The sequence below is a fragment of the Trichomycterus rosablanca genome, chromosome 5 (genome assembly GCF_030014385.1).
Source record: "Trichomycterus rosablanca isolate fTriRos1 chromosome 5, fTriRos1.hap1, whole genome shotgun sequence".
Lineage (NCBI taxonomy): Eukaryota > Metazoa > Chordata > Actinopteri > Siluriformes > Trichomycteridae > Trichomycterus > Trichomycterus rosablanca.
The window spans coordinates 10,337,202-10,358,793 of NC_085992.1; the positions used below are offsets into that span (position 1 = coordinate 10,337,202).

General features: G+C 39.5%; 1 protein-coding gene across 5 annotated transcripts in view; it reads right to left on the bottom strand.

The window, feature by feature from the left end:
• actn1 (actinin, alpha 1) overlaps positions 1 to 18,304 on the bottom strand; it is a 30,080-nt gene extending 11,776 nt beyond the window's left edge. For 3 of the 5 annotated variants that reach the window (XM_062995661.1, XM_062995660.1, XM_062995663.1), the window contains exons 1-12: positions 18,053 to 18,304; positions 8,405 to 8,519; positions 8,168 to 8,287; positions 7,595 to 7,681; positions 6,805 to 6,892; positions 5,788 to 5,866; positions 5,531 to 5,612; positions 4,471 to 4,556; positions 1,914 to 2,006; positions 1,415 to 1,645; positions 720 to 867; positions 116 to 266 (exon numbers count right to left, since the gene is read on the bottom strand). In XM_062995661.1, coding sequence (XP_062851731.1) covers positions 116 to 266; positions 720 to 867; positions 1,415 to 1,645; positions 1,914 to 2,006; positions 4,471 to 4,556; positions 5,531 to 5,612; positions 5,788 to 5,866; positions 6,805 to 6,892; positions 7,595 to 7,681; positions 8,168 to 8,287; positions 8,405 to 8,519; positions 18,053 to 18,172 — 1,400 coding nt within the window. In that variant the 5' untranslated portion in view covers positions 18,173 to 18,304. Of the gene's footprint in view, positions 1 to 115; positions 267 to 719; positions 868 to 1,414; positions 1,646 to 1,913; positions 2,007 to 3,298; positions 3,385 to 4,470; positions 4,557 to 5,530; positions 5,613 to 5,787; positions 5,867 to 6,804; positions 6,893 to 7,594; positions 7,682 to 8,167; positions 8,288 to 8,404; positions 8,520 to 18,052 lie in introns of those variants that run through there. The other 2 variants (XM_062995665.1, XM_062995662.1) reach the window with 2 other exon arrangements.
• Positions 18,305 to 21,592: the final 3,288 nt, after the last annotated feature.

Here is a 21,592-nt window from a genome sequence, read left to right on the forward strand (position 1 = left end):
TGTTCTTGTGCTGCTTAATTAAAAAGCTGACCCAATAAATAATGGGGTTATACCCCCAAATAAACAGTGTGCATGTATGCGTGTATGTGAACTGTATGCAACTTTATAAACATACTTGAGTTCCTGAGCGATGGCGGCAATCTGCTCCACTCGGTCCTGGTGGGCGGCGAGGTCACTTTCAAATGCCTCATGTTTCTTTAACAGAGCTTTAATATCAGAGAGAGACGCTGTCTCATAGTCCTTTTGATTCAACATGGCCTCTTTACCTACACACACACACACACACACACCAGACAGTGAAGAATTCTGATATCAGTGTTAGTTTGGCTCTCAGTATGAGTGTGTGTTACCAGAATGTGAATGTGTGTGTGTGTATCTCCTACAGATAAAAGCAGTACACTAAATTCAACTTCATTATCCACAGTGGAGGTCAAAAGTTTACATACACTTGTAGCGTAGATGTACAGTATTTCATTGATGTTTGAGGATTTTAATGTAAACAAGTCTGATACTAATTCTATGCTTTAGAAACAATACGTAAGCCTCTCCACAGTCAAGCAAGCCGTACATCCCCATGTGTTGTGCCATGTATGTAAAATGCTTCAGCCGATTTTAAACTGAAGCTTCTACCTGGCACAACAGCCTTTGTGCTGACATAAAGCATTCCTGATTGTGTATGCTTGTGTGTGTGTGTGTGTGTGTGTGTGTTTGTCTAAGACCTTCTGTCCAGGCCTCATGTATGGCTGCTTTCTGGCGGAATTTCTCAGCAAGGTGGTCAAGTCTTTCCAGTCTGCGGATTTCATTCAGCAGCCACTCCTCATAACCTTTCTCTGCTCCCTCCAGCGTCCCCCATGCATTCGAGATGTCCTACACACACACACATACACATAATGCATGAGGTATGAGTAAACACCTAGTGCATATTACACAGTTTTAAATTTCAAATTTTCTTCTCTTTGCACCCTGATTGGATATACTTAATGCCCTCTGTACTTTGTCAACCTATGCTGGCTGCATGACGTCCACACTGGCTGAGGAGTGACACAAAATTCTCCTTCAAAAGTTGTGAAGCTGCTGGCGCATCCCCGGGCCAACAGAGAGCCCTAGCACATATGGAGAAGTTTTTCTGTGTGTGCTGAGACTCTTAGCATAAATTCTGCACTGGTCGCTATAAAGATGTAGCCAGAAGCTTCACGTTTTCGAGCATGTGTCATGCAGCCACCAAATGTCGCCAGAGCACCCAGGGGATTTGAGTATATCGGGGAAAAAAACAAATGATGAATATATTGTAATGTGAACTTTTAAGTGATTAATGCAAATTAATTCTGCATCTGATCAAACACACAAGCTGTCAAGTTACTGAAAGAAGTATTTTTTAGGCTAGGTTATGACGATCAAGTGTCCAGAATCTTACCGACACCATCTTCCCCTCAGAGGGCATGAATGCAGGTCGGTTGCTGAGTCTCAGTTTGGTCTGCAGGGTGTTAAAGTTTATCTCCAGCTGGCACTTCTCCTGAACTTTGGGGGGTTTGTGGACGCGCCGATAACCACGAAAATCCTCCAGCTTTTGCTGCATGGCAGCCATGGTGTTCTCAGGAATCCGGTTCTCCAGCCACGGGATTGTTCTCCTGATCCACTCCAACAACTGCAGAGAAAGGGCAAAAGTGGGCAGATAAGAGGAAAGAAATGAGGTAAAGGAGGCAGGAGTGGATGGGGTGTAGAGTAAAGAAGAATTAAAATAATGTTTATAAAGTCCAAGAGTGAATCAGAGTCTAATCGAGGTTCTTGACGTCTCAGAGTGTTTGAATGGTGCAGTTGTGACTGCTGATGAGGAAGGTGTGTATGGAGGAAGGTAGGTGAGGGACGAGAGAGGAAAATTTAAAGGATTTAGGGATGGGTGAATGGAAGCTCACATCACTGGCGAGTTTCTCGTAGTCCTCCATTAGCTGCTCATTCTCCTGATTAACTGCCAGTACTTTGCAGATCCGATTAGCCGCCGTCTCCGCCTGCAAACAGGACACGGGGCACACGGTAAACCCCGGCAAGGCAAGAGGCAAGTCATGACTTTGTCTTATGTTGGATGTAAGCACAGCACTAACACACCTGATCGTATTATATGACAAGTAGCATCAGATCTGATAACAGCATTTAAAGCTGCAGAAAATTTGTGTCCAATGAAATGCTCTCTACAGTGTTTTGTCCCGCCCACAGGCTATTTGTTCATTGGCGTCCTTGTTGCTAACACTAATACAATTATTTTAATAATGTCAAGCATTTGAACATGTTACTATACTTGTGTCATGTTATGATATACTTTGCTAATCTTTACAAAACCTTGCAAACCTTGCAAAACCTTCTAAAATAGCAAAAATATTTTAAAAAAAAATTAAAAAAACACTAATTAAACTGACTTGTTACCACCTGAAAACATTTCCTGTCAGCACAAGGTGACAGCTTGAACTTTTGTTTGGGATATTTTTCATTCTTCATAATTGTTTTAGTCAAACTATCCCTATTTAAATGGACACAGAGAGTCACCTGCTGTAGTGACTCGTAAACAGTAATGAAGAATCAGGAGGCCAAGATACAAAGTTCAACAATATTATAGAACATTCTACACCACATTCATCATCTACACAGCTGTCCCTATATTTTTTGACCCAGTGGATTTTAAGAAAACCAAAACAAATCTTAAAGTATTTTCTAATTATTCAGTTACATAAAAAAAAAACAGTTGCAGAAGTCAATAAAATTCCCAGACAAGCAAGAGACTCAGTTCAGTTTGAGTGCAGTTCTGAGCTCAGCCGTAGAGGGCGCTAAAATACAGAGGCTGAAGTGAACGCAGAGCATGCAGACAAAAGTAAGAAAGTATTTAAAAGATTAGATCAGAATTGAGACGCAGCCCAAATAAGCATGCCCGGGCAGGTGTGACCTTTCACCCCCATAGATTTTATAGGGTGTTTACAATCTCTCACTGTGAAATAGAGCTAAGTACCATACTTCCTGTTACGCTAATGTCAACTGAGTGAGTGTGTGTGTGGTTTAGATTTCATTCCCTGATCTTGCTGATGCACTTACACGTCCATATAAGGCCAGATGGGATCAAACATTTCCCAAGTACCCACCCCAAATATTCTGGGAACGTTTGTCGGTGACACAATTTACTAACACACACACACACACACTCACACTTACACACACACACACACATAGCAGTACGCTGACTGTGTCTTTAATCACTGTACTTAGAGGAAGGGTATGTGTGTTCTGACTGGCTGATGCTGAGTGGGCATCTCACCTTCTGCTTCCCTGAGAAGGCATGGTAGTAACACGACACATAGGTCATCAAGGCCTTCTCATCGGGTCGCAGGGTACTAACCACATCTGCCCCAAAATACAGACAGAGAGAGAGAGAGAGAGAGAAACATGCTGAGAGGAAACAGAGCAGATCTAGAAGAACATGAGGGCATCTAGACAGGCATGAGTGTGTTCCATCTCCAACCATCCATTCAATTCTACTGATCAACCCTGACCAGGATAAAGCAGCATCAAAATATGAATATAAAATGAAATGATCTTCAGCAAATTACAAGGGATCTTTAAAAGGTTTCCGCACTTATATTTTCGGTGACGACGGGAGTAGTAATTGGTCGAATCTGAAAGACTGAGAAAGAGCTTATAGGATTTAGCACCATTCGATTTCCACCTTTTTGGACACTACGCTACGCACTCAACCAAAAACATTTTTTGCTGATGACATTAAAAAGTTGGTACGACGCTGGGAAAACTGCATCAGAAAGTGACTATGTAGAAAACTATGTACATGTAATTTGTTTTAGAAATTCTTAATAGAGTTTTTAAAAGTGTGGAAACTTTTTGAAGAACCCTCGTATTTAATTTGGGGCTCCACTTAAGACCAAAAAACTACAATAAAAAATCTGTAAAGGTCCATTACAATGACTCAATCACAGAAAAAGAACAGGTGCATAAAGTGTATGTAAACTTTTAGTGTATGTAAAGTTGAGCCCAACTGTGTGTTTATAGCTTACTGTATAAAAGATGTAAGTGTTTAATTATAAAGCTTTCACAAAAATAGTAAGGGTAAATCAATGGATGAGTGAAATTTGTGGTGAAGCAAGGAGTTTGATGCATGAAATATTCAGGGGCCCCAAAATTCCCTGCAGTATCCTTGCATGAATACACATATGTATGAGATTTCTATTCATGTGTTTACGAACAGTAGGAGACACACTCATGTCCATCAACACTCAGAAACACTCAATTTCCCATCAGCCCAAGGGAAATCCACGCAGCAGTGAGCTTGGCCCTGGAAAAATGGGCGAAGATTAGAACCACAGACAGAATAAAGCAGAAAGAGAGGAGCAAAGTAAAGGGGAGGAGCTGCTTAATGGGGTGGTTAAATATAAGGGCAGGAATTCAGTACAAGAGGAGTGATGCATCCTGGGATACCTTCTGTGCCCCGGAGAAGGCGTGGTAGAAGCTAGAAACGTAGGTCATGATGGCCTTCTCATCTGGACGGGCTGTACCAACGATATCTGTGGAGGTGGGAGCACCACATACAACCAGTGAATTCAAATCATCATATAATTAATAGAGAAAAAACCTCCATGGTCCAGTCCCAGTCCTGCTGGAATCAAAAATGTTCAAAAATATATAGACATGCACATTCTGTAAGAAATACTGTTTTAAACAAAGTCAGAGACCATTATTAATTATTCGATGATTAAATAATAAATTATTATATTGGGACAATTTTGCAGTCAAATTATTTTAAACATTTTTAAAGACATTAAATGGTCTCATTTGTTACTCCTCTTTTCTACTGGTCCACCTATGCCTTGACTGGCTCTGGACCCCCTGCTGATCCTGCCCTAGTGGCCTTTCTCTTTTACCAGTCGTTCGTCTCAACTACTGGTTTGCCACTTACTGTTCCTCTGCAACTGGTCTCTAGTTTACATGTTATCCTGTCTCTTTTATTGATCATCCTCTTGATGGTCTCTCTTTTGATGGCCATATTCCTTTTCAAGTTACTAGTCTCAACCTCACTTGTCTTGTCTATTTACTGTTTTTTCCATATTGATATTCACAGTAATTGTTTACTGGACACTACCTATGTGACTGGATTTGCCATTTACTGGTCTTCATCACCTTTCATCTGAAGACTGGAGTTTTATTTGCCAGGATTTTCTTGACCGTTCATTATTGCTGATTTACCAATAACTGGTTCTATTTTACTGCCTATCCCAATGTTGGTCTCCTTTTCAACCAATTGATCATTAGTGGTCTCCCTTACTGATTCCTTGTTTGTTGGGGTGTTACTTAGTCTTTTCTGTTAAGGATACTTCACATGGTGGTCTTACTGGCCATGCTTACTGGTTCATACCAGTGTCCTGTACATGGGTCTCCCCTTATCTTTTTGTTACTAGTCTCCACATTTGTCTTCCATTGTAAGTTTTTCCTCTGGTTCCTCTACATAGCCTTCAGAAACTGTTCTTTTAACTGTTCCTACCTTCAGCATCCAACATCTTTGGGATGTCCAGGTATTTCTCAGCCACATCAAATGCTGTGTTCAGGTTAGTCATGGGGTCATCCTGTACAGAAGAAAGTCACAAACAACTTGTTAGTCCAGCCTGACTTATGACCTTTAAAATCTAACACTGTCTAACCATGAGAAGTTCTCAGGTTTATGCTGAAGGATGTGTGTTAGTGTTAAAGCTGTGGAAACTGCTGAAGAAGCATTTGTAGTGTTTTGAAGATGTGGCTCACCTTGCGCAGTTTGCCATAATCGATGAGTTCTGGTCGATGCCGGTGAATAAGGGCACAGAATCCCAAACCGTCCTTCCAGCTGAGATTGACAAAAAGAGAACCGCAATAAAGAAAGAATATTATTATTGGTTATTTGCAGCCTCACATACAAGATGATTTTCCAGTAACAAACACAGAACAATACTAAAACATAAGCAGCCTTTTTACCACATAAAAGTATGTGGACCCCTCATTATTTGGTTCAGGTGTTGGTCACACAGTTTAGTGTGGAGGAGCTCCAGTGACCCGCACAAAGCTGTGACTTTAACCAAATTTAACACTTTCGAATGAAACTGCAATGATGATCACAAATCACGGCTTATCGTCTAACATCAGTGCCGGACTTCCAACAGACACACTCTAAACTAATGTGGAAAGCCTATGCACAGGAATGAAGGCTGTTAAAGCTACAAAGTAGGCAACACCCTGTTAATGTTCCGAGTTTTCGTAATGGGATGTTCAACAATCTCAACTAGTCAGGTGTCTGCATACTTTTGGCAGGATCAAAACTGGAACACAAGATCTCTGCTGCTTTCAGCATGTGGGCGTGTCTGCTAGTTTTTGTCTGAATCAAATTCTGTGAAGTCAGCACCTTATTGGCTGGGCATTTGTGGCAGCCACACTAATTTGCATAAACCAAGCTCTGCTGAAGCTATGCCCCACACATTTAATCAGATCTACATTTTGATAGATCAGATATTGATCAGACCTGGCAGAAAACTACAGTTTCTACATCTCACACACACTCCTCAAACTGTTTTCCTCTCTGTCTCTCTCTCTCTCTCTCTCTCTCGCTCACACACACACACACACACACACACAAACACACAGGCAAATATCACCATGACAACAAAGATACTCTGCTGATCTGGTCTGCAGAAGAACAGAGGCTGAGCGACAACAAATGTAATAATGTGTAAAATCAGCAAAATATGCTAATGTGTGTGTGTGTGTGTGTGTGTGTGTGTGTGTGTGTACCTGATGTGGAAGTTCTGGATGTTGACGTTCTTGTAGGGTGCCGTTTTCCTCTGACACCACAACAATAAACCCTCTTTCGCTGAGGTTTCTAAAAAAAACACCAAACACACACACACAAACACATTATTACACTATCACCGAACTAAAACAGTTTAAATGTTAAGGTACAATAAATATTACATTAATTACCTATTAGCAGTTTAGCTAATGATATCATTATCTGTTTCTTTATATATTAGCATTATTAGCTTTTTCTATTTCAGCTACATAGCAATCTTAGAACTATCAATTAAAATTTTAGCTCTAGATTTGGGCTGAGCTGAGGGGATCATAAGAATGAGCTACAACAGTATGGGTTCATTTGACAAATATTTACTTCAATCAGCATTCATTATTCACACTATTAGCATTTTAGCAATCTGTTATCAAAATTATCACACTTTAGCATTAGCTTTAAAATAACCAGTTTAAAACCCAAGCAAATATGAACCTCTGGCCACCAGCTTAACCATCAAAATAATAACCAGCACAGACCAGTGATATTAACCAGTATACACTGGTAGAACTGCTAAACTATTCAACAGTAATGAAAACCAACCACATTCCACTCAACAAGCTGCTATTAAAGCAACTCTGCCAGTTTCATTAGCTCTTGGGTGACGTAAATGGAATGTTTTGAAACTCAGTTTATAATAATAATAATAAAATATAAGAACTGAAAATGTGAAAAGAATATGAAAGATTAAGAGAGCAATTAGAATTTAATAAAGGATGGAATGGAGATACTGACCCTCTACTGAAATGTCCTGGATGGCAAAGCGAAGGATGATAGTCCAGATCATTCCCAGAGTCATCTTAGCGTTCCCATCAACAATTTCTAATAAAAACAAACAACAACAACATAGGAGAGATAAAACCCCCAAATCCCAAAGATTCCTTTTCATTTTCATTTATTTATAAAGACAGATTATTTGAAATATCACACACAGCTATCGGGGCACGCATGTGACGTGGTGCTATGAGACGCTATCCCACCACTGCTCTCAAGCTCTTCAGTTTGAATCTCATGGTTTTATCAACTGTGCCAGGGGTCCAACAGGCATAGTTGCCTAAGGAAGGATGGGTCGACAAGGTACCTCCTCATTGCAGCTGCAAAAATGCGACCTCTGCTGGCTAGTCGATGCGCCTGCACAGGTGGTGGATGGTTTACAGAGTGCATAGCGTGAGTCTCCAAAAGCAGCACAGATCTCTGAGAGACTCTGCAGGTTGCTGGTGTAAATATGTGGCTCCCGTCGATCAGGGGTGGTAAAAGTGGCCGGAAAGTGTGTGTGTTTGAGTGTATATGTGTGTGTATGTTACGTACCCTCTGCTCCAATAGACACAAGTTTGACTCCTTTGCTGGTGATAAAGTTAAGCGCTTTGTTCACATTTGAGATCTTGTGCACCCTCATCTTTCCTCTTTCTGGTTTAGCCAGACGTTCTCCTACAGACAAAGCAAGAGCTTCTGATCACATCAGCACCCCCATATAAACAACAATCACCCTCAAACCCAGTCCTAGGTCTTAGAGATCATTAGGAAAAAAGGTTCAGGGTTACAAACCTGAGATGACCTCAAGGAGCAGCATGAGTTTGAGTCCATCTCTAAAATCCTCCTCTATGTTCTCGATCTGAGTTCCAGCTTTCCTCAGGTGAGAGTTGCACCAAGCTGTGAAAGTCTGAAGGAGACAGAAAGACCATCAGTTTAGGTCTATGGTACTAGTGTTTGACAGTACTAAGCTAATTACAGATTGGAGAAAATACAACCACTACTTTTTCATTTCTATGTCTCATTTCTACATTTTTAGGTCTGTGAGAACACTACATAAGCTGGCCAAAAGTATACAGACACCCCACCTGATATTAGGTTCAGGTGTTTTTTTACTTGCACAGAGCATGGGCCTCAGGCCTATTAAGCATCTTTAGGAGGAATTAAAATGCTGATTGTGAGGCATGCCTTCTCATCTTCTCATGCCTGAACTCAAATGCTCTTTTGAACAAATGGGCACAAATTCCCACAGACACAGTTCAAAATGTATATGAAACTTCTCCAGAGGAGTGGAGACTGTTAAATGTGTCTGTTATGTGTGTTTGTGAGCAGGTGTGTGTGTGCAGGTATGTGTGTGTGTGTGTGAGTGAGTGTGTGTGTATATGTGGTTGAACAGCTGCTTCTCATCAACTTGTTAACATACCAGGGAATCCTGGTCCTGCTGATTCAGGCAGTTCCCATAGCAACCAGTTTAGTTGGTTAGTCTCTCTCTCTCTCACACACACACATACATACACATATGCATACACACATACACTCACATATACACTCTGTCTCTTTGAGTCTCGCTGTGTGTCTTTGTGTCACTGTGTGTCTCTCTTTTGGTCTCTATATGTGTGTGTCTTTGTGTCTCCCTGTGTCTCTATGACTGTATGTGTCTCTCTGTGTCTCTATGAGTGTATGTGTCTCTATGATTGTATGTGTCTCTCTGTGTCTCTATAAGTGTATGTGTCTCTCTATGTGTCTCCCTGTGTCTCTATGAGTGTATGTGTCTCTCTGTGTCTCTATGAGTGTGTGTCTCTCTGTGTCTCTATGAGTGTGTGTCTCTCTGTGCCTCTGAGTGTATGTTTCTCTGTGTCTTTGTGTGTCTTTGTTTCTCTCAGTGTTTGACTGCCCATGTGTTTGTGTCTGATCTATGATTGTCTCTCTGAGTGTTATTGTGTCTCTTTGTCTTTGTGTCTTTGTGTCTGATCTCTGAGTGTTTCTCTGTGTGTCTTTGTGTCTCTCTGTCTTATTGTGTCTATGTCTCTCTGTGTTGTGTCTGATCTCTGAGTGTCTCTCTGTAAAAAAACTTTACAAGATTTGCATCTGATGTAAATGAGATTGGTTCTGAACTCTGGAAATTTGACTCTACAAACAAAGTTCATCCAGAAAACACAAAGAAGAGAGAGAACACATTCCTCCCCTGATAAACCAAGCTCACTGAAAATTGGCTTTTGGTTGGTTGCTTGGTCCCTGTTGGACTAGAGTTGATTTTTTCTTTATTTTAAATCTCCAACTGTGACTGGCTGATTGGTAATGGAGCTCTGTATGATCAATCAACTCATCATTATTTCAAAATAATTAACATCAGTGGTTTTTTGACCAGATGTAAAAATATCTATGTGAACATAGCCTTATGGTCAGGTGTCCACATATTTCTGTCAATATAGTGTACACTAGTACACACTGTATAACATAGTGCATGACCTGAGCTTTTCTCACTAATTGCGATCCACAGAGCTGCTAAATCTTACATAGCCGGCTTAGCAATCTAGTGCTCTGGAGACCTGAGGTCAAAGGTCATCACTGTGTGTGGGACTGATGTGGGATCTTGGTTCCTGTACAGATGTTTCTAATTTCAGAACCTAACATAACATTTTATTTAATCACTAAAAGCTTTACAACAGTTCATTGTTAATTAACAGAATTCAGGTCATTTCCTTTTAATCAACTGTCTTATCCTGGTCAGGGTTGCAGTGGGTCCAGGGTTGATGAAAATTAAAAAAAATTCAAAGTTAAGCAGCACAATAATTTAAAGTGACCATGTCAGCTTCTTTAAACAGAAGATCAGATTTCCTTCAATCTGATTCTGACATGCAGATGATCAGATGTCATTCAGCAGGTGGATTTGATCTCCTCGTCAGAAGCTCAGTTAATTTCGTACATTTGCAACTACTGTTCTCCTGTAATAAATATGAACACCCAAACACCGAAAAGTAGGGCAAGCTGTAGCCTAGTGGTTAAGGTACTGGACTAGTAATCAGAGGGTCACTGGTTCAAGCTACCACTGCCAGGCTGCTGCTGTTGGGCCCTTGAGCAAGGCCCTTAACCCTCAATTGCTCAGACTGTATACTGTATTGTAAGTCACTTTGGATAAAGGCGTCTGCTAAATGCCAAAAATGTAAATGTAAATGAAAAGTCTGGCATTTATTTGATTATTTTATAATAATTGTTTTAATAATAAAAAACATTCTGTTAAAATAAAGATCAATGCAAAATAGGAGCATTTCAATGTGCGGCCTCAGATTTTGGCTCCTACTGTGTGTAAAATAAATCTGTTAGCCACTCGCCACTCATACAGCTGAATAATGAACAATCAGCTCTTTGCTAGCAGCAGCTTGTTTGTGTATTCGAGGTTCATTTGAATTCCAGTGCATAAGTAAGTGATGTGAGCAGCAGCTGAATCCAGGTAAGTGTTTAAACTCTGTTCAGAGAGCCAATGGAGCTGGTTAGTGTTATCTGATATGGCTGAAGTGGAGAGAGACAGAGGGGAGAGAAATGGAAGCAAAAGTATGCAGGGAGGGATAAAGGTATGTTAGGTACCTCACTCAGCCTTATAAGGGCAAGTCTGAACAACCAACAGCACCTGAGAGACAGACTAAAGAGAAAGAGAGGATACCAGAATCACATTGTCTACAGAACTGAATTAAATAAAACTACTTTGTGCCAGTATTAATTATTTTGTTAGTGGGCCGATAGTACTGGTCCATAAACATTTTAGAAACTGACTGGAATTAAGCCAAACGATTATAGGGCATTTATTATTAATAATATTATTATTACTTAAACTATAGCGATAAAGCATTTGTTTTTTAATTTGTTAAATTTTATGATATAAAATTTGCCAATATTACTATGTATGACTTTTTTCTCTCTGTATCATTAGTATCAGTATCAGCGGAAGATTATTTATTCCACACCTTGTGCACTACATAGGATTTAGGATACATTATAATGCCCCTAGATTTGTTGTTTACTGTAATAACATTAGGACATACAGTTAGGCCCAGAAATATTTGGACAGTGACACAAGTTTTGGCATTTTAGCTGTTTACCAAAACATATCCAAGATACAGTTATATAATCAATATGGGCTTAAAGTGCAGACTCTCAGCTTTAATTCAAGGTATTCACATCCTAATTGGAGGAAGGATTTAGAAATTACAGCTCTTTAATATGTAGCTGCCTCTTTTTCAAGGGACCAAAAGTAATTGGACAATTATCTCAAAAGCTATTTCATGGGCTGCATGGGTTATTCCCTCATTAATCCATCATCAATTAAGCAAGTAAAATGTCTGGAGTTGATTCCAGGTGTAGCATTTGCATTTGGAAGCCGTTGCTGTGAACCCACAACATGCGGTCAAAGGAGCTCTCAATGGAAGTGAAACAGACCATCATTAGGCTGAAAAAAAAAAGAAATCCATCACAGAGATAGCGGAAATGTTAGAAGTGGCAAAATCAACAGTATGGTACATTCTGGGGGGAAAAAGAGCGCACTGTTGAGCTCGGGGACTCGAAAAGACCTGGACGTCCACGGAAGACAACAGTGGTGGATGATCGCAGAATCCTTTCCATGGTGAAGAAAAACCCCTTCACAACATCCACCCAAGTGAAGAACACTCTACAGGAGGTAGGTTTATCAGTATCTAAGTTTACCATAAAGAGAAGACTTCATGAGAGCAAATACAGAGGGTTCACCACAAGGTGCAAATCATTAATCAGACTCAAAAATAGTAAAGGCCACATTAGACTTTGCCAAAAAACATCTAAAGAAGCCAGCCCAGTTCTGGAACAGCATTCTTTGGACAGATGAAACTAAGATTACCTGTACCAGAAAGATGGGAAGAATAAAGTATGGAGAAGGCTTGGAACGGCTCACGATCCAAAGCACACCACATCCTCTGTAAAACATGGTGGAGGCAGTGTGATGGCATGGGCATGCATGGCTTCCAATGGCACTGGGTCACTAGTGTTTATTGATGATGTGACAGAAGACAGAAGCAGCCGGATGAATTCTGAAGTGTACAGGGATATACTTTCTTCTCAGATTCAACCAAATGCAGCAAGGTTGATTGGACAGCGCGTCACAGTACAGATGGACAATGACCCAAAACATACTGCGAAAGCAACCCACGAGTTTTTTTAAGGCAAAGAAGTGGAATATTCTGCAATGGCTGAGTCAATCACCAGATCTTAACCTGATTGAGCATGAATTTCACTTGTTTAAGACAAAACTTAAGGCAGAAAGACCCACAAACAAGCAACAACTGAAGACAGCCACAGTAAAGGCCTGGCAAAGCACCACAAATGAGGAAACCCAGCTTTTGGTGATGTCCATGGGTTTCAGACTTCAGGCAGTCATTGCCTGCAAAAGATTCTCAACAAAGTATTAAAAATGAACATTTTATTTATGGTGAAGTTAATTTGTCCAATTACTTTTGAACCCCTGAAATGAAGAGGCTTTGTAGAAAAATGGTTGCAATTCCTAAATGTTTTATAGGATATTTTTGTTTAACCCCTTGAATTAAACATGAAAGTCTACACTTCAATTGCATCTCAGTTGTTTTATTTCAAATCCAATGTGGTGGCATGCAGAGCCCAAATCATGAAGATTGTGTCACTGTCCAAATATTTCTGGGCCTAACTGTATATAGAAAAAGGAGGGCTGGATCCCATATACCTCCCTATCCAATATGTTCCAGTCAATACATAAAAAAATAAAAGAAACAGTGTTTTCCGTAGAGAATTTGAAATGGAATTAAATCAGGGGGTACAAACTTTGTGTTGGTATGCTGTCTGTGGTGTGTTACTGGACTTTGCCCAGTGATTCCGGAAAAACTGGACCCACCGTGATAAACCAACGATTAAACATGAAAATGAACTTACATAATAAAAAATAATAATACAGCTCTGACTGTAAGTTCACTGTGGTTCCTTGTACTGCCCATACTGAGTAAAAGTATTCACACTCCATATCCCTTGCATACCTGAACTCACTCCCTTTCTCTCAGTAGCACCCTGCTGATGACATCATTTTGGGGAATGACCGTCTGCAGTCTTTTACTTAGTGAAAAAAAAGGAAACGGGGGGAAAAGTTTTCCAGCAGGAGCAGAAGCAGCAGCGTTCCCCGCCGCCGCGCCGGCCTGTTATTTCCATTTTTGGGCAGGCTGGATCCCGTTAGCCCATCCCTACCCTAACCACAGACTGTTCGTTTTTTTTCCTTCTTCCACTCACTGCTCAACAAAAAGGGAAAAAAGTAAAAGTGTGGGAGCTAACGGTCCGGCCTCGTTCCAAATACCTTTCCATTCTGCACTTCCTCTCACACATTTATTAGTGCGTTTACAGGGGCGAAGCTTGACATTTAAACCAACACAAAGAATTTCCTTAACGTTAACCTTAAAGCTGCATAAAAGACGAGACAATGGCTCTGTCCCAAGTAACTCTTTGGTCCCTGTATCTGTGCACTACCTCACTGATTAGAGGGTGTATGTTTAGTAAACTGTATTCTAACATTCTGTTTAAAAGAAGCAAATAAAAGTGCTTATGTAGGGAATAAAACCAAACCATTTAGACAAAATACAGTGCACAATGAACAGTGTCCAATCGGAAGCTTTTTAAGGTACTTTGGGGATTCACTTAGGCTACATGAAGTGCACTACATACCGGCACAAAATACATTCACCACTGAGTCCACACTTTCTATACCAGAACACAACACAGGCTATGAAACAAAGACTCCATCGTGTTATTTAAACATATATAAAAATTTAAGTTTCTCATCATGTGAAGTACACTACATGATTAATATAATGAGAATTCTAGAATTATTTAGGGTACAAATGATCCGTTTCTAAAAGGCAGAAAGTGCACGACAGGTTTCATTAGAAGCTATTTCATATCTCCTATGTAAGTGCACCCACAGGGTCGTCATGAACACGAGTCCTGACAAGACAGTCGGTAAAGAAGAATTCAGGACTCCACATTCCATAGGATATTTCACAGAATGTTTGCAAATAAAATTTCTCGTTTAAATACTAAACATGAGTCATTGGTGCAAATCAAGTAACAAATATGTTCAGCTCCCAAGAAGCGCCAAATTTAATAAATAATAATAAAAAAAAAACTTTCTTTAAATAAGTAAATAACATAAAGATGTAGCAAATGCTCTGGTTTATTATGAAATATTTAATAAGTTACATTTATCTGCCAAGATATACATCTGTACAAATTTCCAGCGACCTCATTTGCATCTCTGGTGACCCCATTTGGTGTTCCAGCCCTGAGGTTAAGAACCACTGCACTATCCACTGACAAAGTTTTGTGTTTATTCTGCTTCCTTTATGTTATAAACCATCTGTAAATGCACAATACAGACTATAACATAATGGATACCGTACCAGGTGAAGTGCAGTATGCACCAATAAAATGTTGTTTATGTTGTAGTGTCCTAGTGCATATGCAAATACACCCTCATTGTGCACTACACAGTCATAACCAAATAACTGTACAGAATGTAAGGTGAATGAGTTCCAATCAATAATTAATGTGCAAACAGGACATTGCTGAAGGGAACATCTGACAGAATTCCTGCAATATAGGACACAAACTAAAAAGATTTTAACCAGCCAGGATTTTAACCAGCTGCCTGTGAACCTCCAGTGGCCTGGGACACATGGAGGTGCGATCCATACTTCCCTTCATTGGCTGTTTTATTACTGAGTACTAACTTAGTAAATAAATAAATTAAGAACTTTGAGGTGCATTATTAATAGAAAAGGGATCTAAGTCAGATATGTTCTAAAAAGAACATGTAAGGGTTTCATTATGACAAACCAAACAAAAGAACCATGTATGGTGCTGGCTGAAAACCTAAAGTGTATATAAGAGCACAAACACTAGTGATTACTGTTTTTACTGTGCACCATTAATAATGCCCTTCGCTAAACTTACCCAGCCCTGATAAGAACCTGTACATTAAAAAAAAAAAAAAAACAGGCATGAAAACCTCCAAAATCCTAGCCACAATGGGTCAGTGTGGCCGAAGCTTTATTTACCAATCAGACAAGAGCTTTAGTTTACCCACATGACCAGCAGTTTGCAGAGCAATTGATTAAAATTGACTAAAATTGACTGGATAGGGATGCAGCAGGAGGAAACATCAGTTATAAGCTGGACAGACTCTGGGGTTAGTGTGGAATTCCTATAGGGTACAATGTTATTAAAAGCTCCTCATGGTTCTTGGGATGGTTTATCTAAAGGTTCTTATCACCTTAAAATGAACAAACTAAAAAAGTGTTTATATGTGTCTATATAGAGTGAATAGTATATCCAGGTATCTAAACCATATCTAGGACACTATGTAAGGTACTAAGGTATGAAGGCTGTACTGTAGTGAGCGTTGCAGTACTGTAGTCAGTTTTGCTGTTTCAAATGTTACTATTGTGAACGTTACTGCAGTGAGTGTTCCTGTAGCATTGGTGTACTGTAGTGGGTGTTGCTGTTGTGAGTGTTACTGTTGTGAATGTTGTTGTAGTGTGTTGCTCTAGTGAGTGTTCCTGTGTATGTTACCGTACTGTAGTGAGTGCTGCTGTTGTGAATGTTACTGTAGAGAGTGTTGCTGTTGTGAATGTTACTGTAGCAGGGTTGCTGTTGTAAATGTTATTGTAGTTAGTGTTGCTGTTGTGAATGTTACTGTAGAGAGTGTTGCTGTTGTAAATTTTACCATAGTGTTAGTGTACCGCTGTGAATGTTACTGTAGTGGTGTAGTGTAGTGAGTGGTACTGCAGTGAGTGTTCCTGTAGTGTTACTGTACTGTTGTGAGTGTTGCTGTTTTGAACTTTACCGTAGTGTTAGTGTACTGCTGTGAATGTTACTGTAGTGGTGTAGTGTAGTGAGTGTTACTGCATTGAGTGTTCCTGTAGTGTTACAGTACTGTTGTGAGTGTTGCTGTTGTGAACTTTACCATAGTGTTAGTGTACTGCTGTGTTACTGTAGTGTTGGTGTACTGTAGTGAGTGTTACTGTAATGTTGGTGTACTGTACTCAGTGTTACTGTAATGTTGGTGTACTGTAGTGAGTGTTGCTGTAATGTTGGTATACAGTACTGAGTGTTACTGTAATGTTGGTGTACTGTAGTGAGTGTTACTGTAATGTTGGTGTACTGTACTGAACTGCAGTAGTGAATGTTACTGTAATGTGTGTTGGTGTACTGAGTGTTACTGTAATGTTGGTGTACTGTACTGAACTGCAGTAGTGAATGTTACTGTAATGTGTGTTGGTGTACTGAGTGTTGCTGTAATGTTGGTGTACTGTAGTGAGTGTTACTGTAATGTTGGTGTACTGTAGTGAGTGTTACTGTAATGTTGGTGTACTGTAGTGAGTGTTACTGTAATGTTGGTGTACTGTACTGAACTGCAGTAGTGAATGTTACTGTAATGTTGGTGTACTGTAGTGAGTGTTACTGTAATGTTGGTGTACTGTAGTGAGTGTTACTGTAATGTTGGTGTACTGTAGTGAGTGTTACTGTAATGTTGGTGTACTGTACTGAACTGCAGTAGTGAATGTTACTGTAATGTTGGTGTACTGTAGTGAGTGTTACTGTAATGTTGGTGTACTGTACTGAACTGCAGTAGTGAGTGTTACTGTAATGTTGGTGTACTGTAGTGAGTGTTGGTGTACTATAGTGAGTGTTACTGTAATGTTGGTGTACTGTAGTGAGTGTTGGTGTACTATAGTGAGTGTTACTGTAATGTTGGTGTACTGTAGTGAGTGTTACTGTAATGTTGGTGTACTGTAGTGAGTGTTGGTGTACTATAGTGAGTGTTGCTGTAGTGAGTGTTGGTGTACTATAGTGAGTGTTACTGTAATGTTGGTGTACTGTAGTGAGTGTTGGTGTACTATAGTGAGTGTTACTGTAATGTTGGTGTACTGTAGTGAGTGTTACTGTAATGTTGGTGTACTGTAGTGAGTGTTACTGTAATGTTGGTGTACTGTAGTGAGTGTTACTGTAATGTTGGTGTACTATAGTGAGTGTTACTGTAATGTTGGTGTACTGTAGTGAGTGTTGGTGTACTATAGTGAGTGTTACTGTAATGTTGGTGTACTGTAGTGAGTGTTACTGTAATGTTGGTGTACTGTAGTGAGTGTTACTGTAATGTTGGTGTACTGTAGTGAGTGTTACTGTAATGTTGGTATACTGTAGTGAGTGTTGGTGTACTATAGTGAGTGTTACTGTAGTGAGTGTTGCGCACTCCCCACAGTTCTAAAGTGCAGAAGTATGCAGTGATGATGAAGAAGATGACGAAGCTGATGGAGATTAAGAGTTGGCACTTCACTCTTACACAGAATTCTGCAGTAATGAACAAAATCTCTCCCTCTTTCTCTCAGTCTAATTATTTCTTACCTTTCTCTGCTGTTTTTCCCAGGCGGGGTCCAGTAGCAGGTCCCGGTCCCAGTCGTTCTCCTGCTGCATGTAGTCGTTCGTTTCTTCGTCATAATAATGATGAGGCTGATGATGGTCCATGATTCCAGGCGCGCGCTCAATCAATCAATCAATTAATCCGATTAGTGGATGGATTGAACTGTCCGAGAAGGTGAAGTCAATGCAAAGGGGAATTAACGGAACCCTGTACCGTCCTGTACTGAACCGTTCCTTCTCCTCCGGACCTCTCTCGCTCTCTCTCTCTTTTTTCTTCCTTTTCTTGCTCTGTCGCTCTTTTTTCATTGCCTACAGCCAGGCTTTTAGGTTGCCAGATTGCGTAAACCTGAAAACCCTGCACACTTTATGTTCGAACATATCAGAAATAAATCTTTAATTTTATCAATGAAGAACTAAGAATAAAATCCCCTATATGGAACACTGGTACCTGTACTGTAAGATAGATACACTACCTTCTGCAATTAAAGTTACAGATTTATTACCAACAGGGCATTAATATAAAACACTTTCATTATTATTTATAAATGTCTGCAATCAAATAACTCAGTTACAACTCTCTGTAATCATTATCAAAAATATAAATGAATATAAAATATGATAATAATCAGTGTGTTCTTGGACAGGCCTGGCATTTTTAATAGATGGAAACAGTCCCCTGAGGGTGTGTTATCACATTGCCTTGTATTCACTCCCCTAAACAATGATCATATTCTATGATCTCAGATGAAACAATTCTAATAGAGCACAGCAGGATTTATTCCTCTGTTCATTGTCAAATCGAAATAAAAAACAACGGAAGGCAAGACGTTGTTTCAAAATTTACTGAATTCATTTTAAATGTATAGTCACTTTGCAGAAGGTGGATTGACTGCTTTAAATGAGAAAATGCTTGTCACTGGGTACCTGGTGTCCTGCAGTGAATTTGTGGCCATTCAGGTTCTGTTTCTAATTAACGCTGGACCCACCACGACAATGACCAGAGAGAAAACGAATGCATTATTGGGAGTGTTGTTTTTTAGTCTATAGAAAAAGTTTTAGCGTACAATCTGGCAACCCCGATCAGGAGTTTTTATAGGGCGGAACTACAGGGGGCTGAAACTTGAGCAGAAAGTGGGCGGGAGGCAGTTAAAGAATGAAACAGGGAGCTTTCTGATTGGTTTACACTTACACTTCAAACCACGCCCCTTCACACAGGTTCCAGATATTCATTTGACTATCCGAATAGCAATTTAAGTGCGGCTGCAACATTCATGCACTACCAGAATTACTGTGAATATGAGTTTACAACCACAAGTAAAGCAAATGAGCGATTTATAAATACATTGCATTTTAATTTTAACAGTTAGATCCACAACATGATTATGGGTAAATGAAGACGTTAAATAGATTTACTGCATCGCACTTTCTATTAATAAACATATCTAATTAATAAATTTAAAACATTATAGTTAACACTAGGGATAATCTTAAAGTGTCTTTAAACTCTGGCATTAATGGAAAATGAATCTATTCAGTAATAATAAATCTTTCTACATCTGTACCTTCATTATAATATATTAGAAATGTGTCCTACATGCTCTACATGTTCTTCCCCATGTGAAATAAAACTATTAAAGTATAAAAGATGAATCTCTGATGGTGCCACTCAACAATAAGCAGAGCTACACTTGAGTATTTTTATTTCTAAAAACCTATTAATGTAATGTGACCCAAGTAATCTCTAGAAATTTGGTTCCATTGATGTGCAACCCTGCTGGTAACCTTGCTTCCTATATTTTTGGATTCTGTGTAACACAGTAAAGCTGTGTTACTTTTGTTTCTGCTGGTGTTGAAATGTTCCCTCATATTTCTATCACCATTTTGTGAAAGCAGGGGGCAGATGGTAAATGGGGTATTTCTTGTGTGCATTATTAATCCTGCATGCTGTGCTGCTGTTCGTGCACTTACAGCAGCCACCTGAGCTACAGGTTACTGTTACACCACCACATTAAATCTGTTAACCTCCTAGCATCAAGCAACTCTTACTAGCAATAACATACTGATAAACTACAAGAACCTCCGACATCATCAAACTGAAAAAAAAACAAAGCTGTGAATTAGGTGAATTTATTAGATTTAGGTGTTTTTATCGTCTTTTAACCACCAGCAGCATTAAAAAAATAGTGAGGTGTAACTGCTACTAAATATTTAATTAAACTGCACTAATGAACCAAACTGTTGGACAGGGTCTCTTCCCACTGCCGCTGTGATATGTGAGGAAGGGGGTTCACACGAAGCTTAGTATGGCTCTCTGTATATCTGTCTATATGGCTCTTTGTGGGAACAAAACTGTAGCGAATAATAACAAGTGGCCAGTTTGGATAATTGTTGTGGGACATGACTCGATTGGGAGATGGGGGGTCTTATAAATTAATTAATAAACTGGACTAATTAGAAGGTCTGTATTTTACATTAAACTGTATTTACAACTTGTTTTAATGGAAGTGATATACTTTTGTGTTTCCGCTCCATCATTTTAAACTGATTTTTAAGTAAATGTACCAACATTGTTATTATTATTATATAATGTGTACAAAGTAATGTAGGCTTGGTATGTTCTACCTATAGTTGTTAGGAATAAGGACAGGCACAACCCTGTATGGAAAATAATCCCTGATACTGCAGCTACACACACACACTAATACACACACATCCACAGAGAGAGAGAGAGAGAGAGCGAGAGAGAGAGAGAGAGAGAGAGAGAGAGAAGATCTATCATGCATCTCCTTTTATGGAAAAACCTCCAAGCAGTGAAATGTTTTGGTGGGTGATGATGTCACTCTCATCCCACTGTAGAGTGACTGTGGGGTGAAACATGTCTGACTGTGTCCGACTATCTTTCTCAGACTTCCAACATAAACTACAATGTAAATAAGTCTGAAGTTTGCACTTGTCAGTCTGATCTGTAAGTGATGAATCTGTTTGATGATTTGATTAATCTTTTCTTGGCACATTGCTCTCATGATACCAGTCAATCGTGGTTTAAATACCACAGTCTATCTGAGTATGTTGCTGAACATGTGCTTCTTTTAATGACCACAAGTAAGCATCTTATAATGGAGACCTCCAGCATGATGATGCACTAAGTCATGAAGCACAAGGCATTTTAACCTGCTTCCTTCAAAATAACAGTGAGTTCAGTGTCCTTCAGTAGCCTCTCCAGTTACCAGATCTGAATCTAATAGAGCAGCATTGGCAAGTGGTAGGATGGAAGATTGGCAGCATGAACAAACAGCCGATTCAACATCTTCTGGAATCCATGCAGCGAACCCAGTAGTAGTATGGTGTTCTTATTAAAGTGGACAGTGAGTGTGTGTATATATACAATCAAAAGCAAATGTTTACACCTCACTGGTTTGATTAAAAAACAACAAATATTTTAAAAGAATCTCTGAAAAAGCTGTAGAACATTCAAAACATCTACAGATTAACAGAATTATTTAAAATGATTTAAAATGATAAATT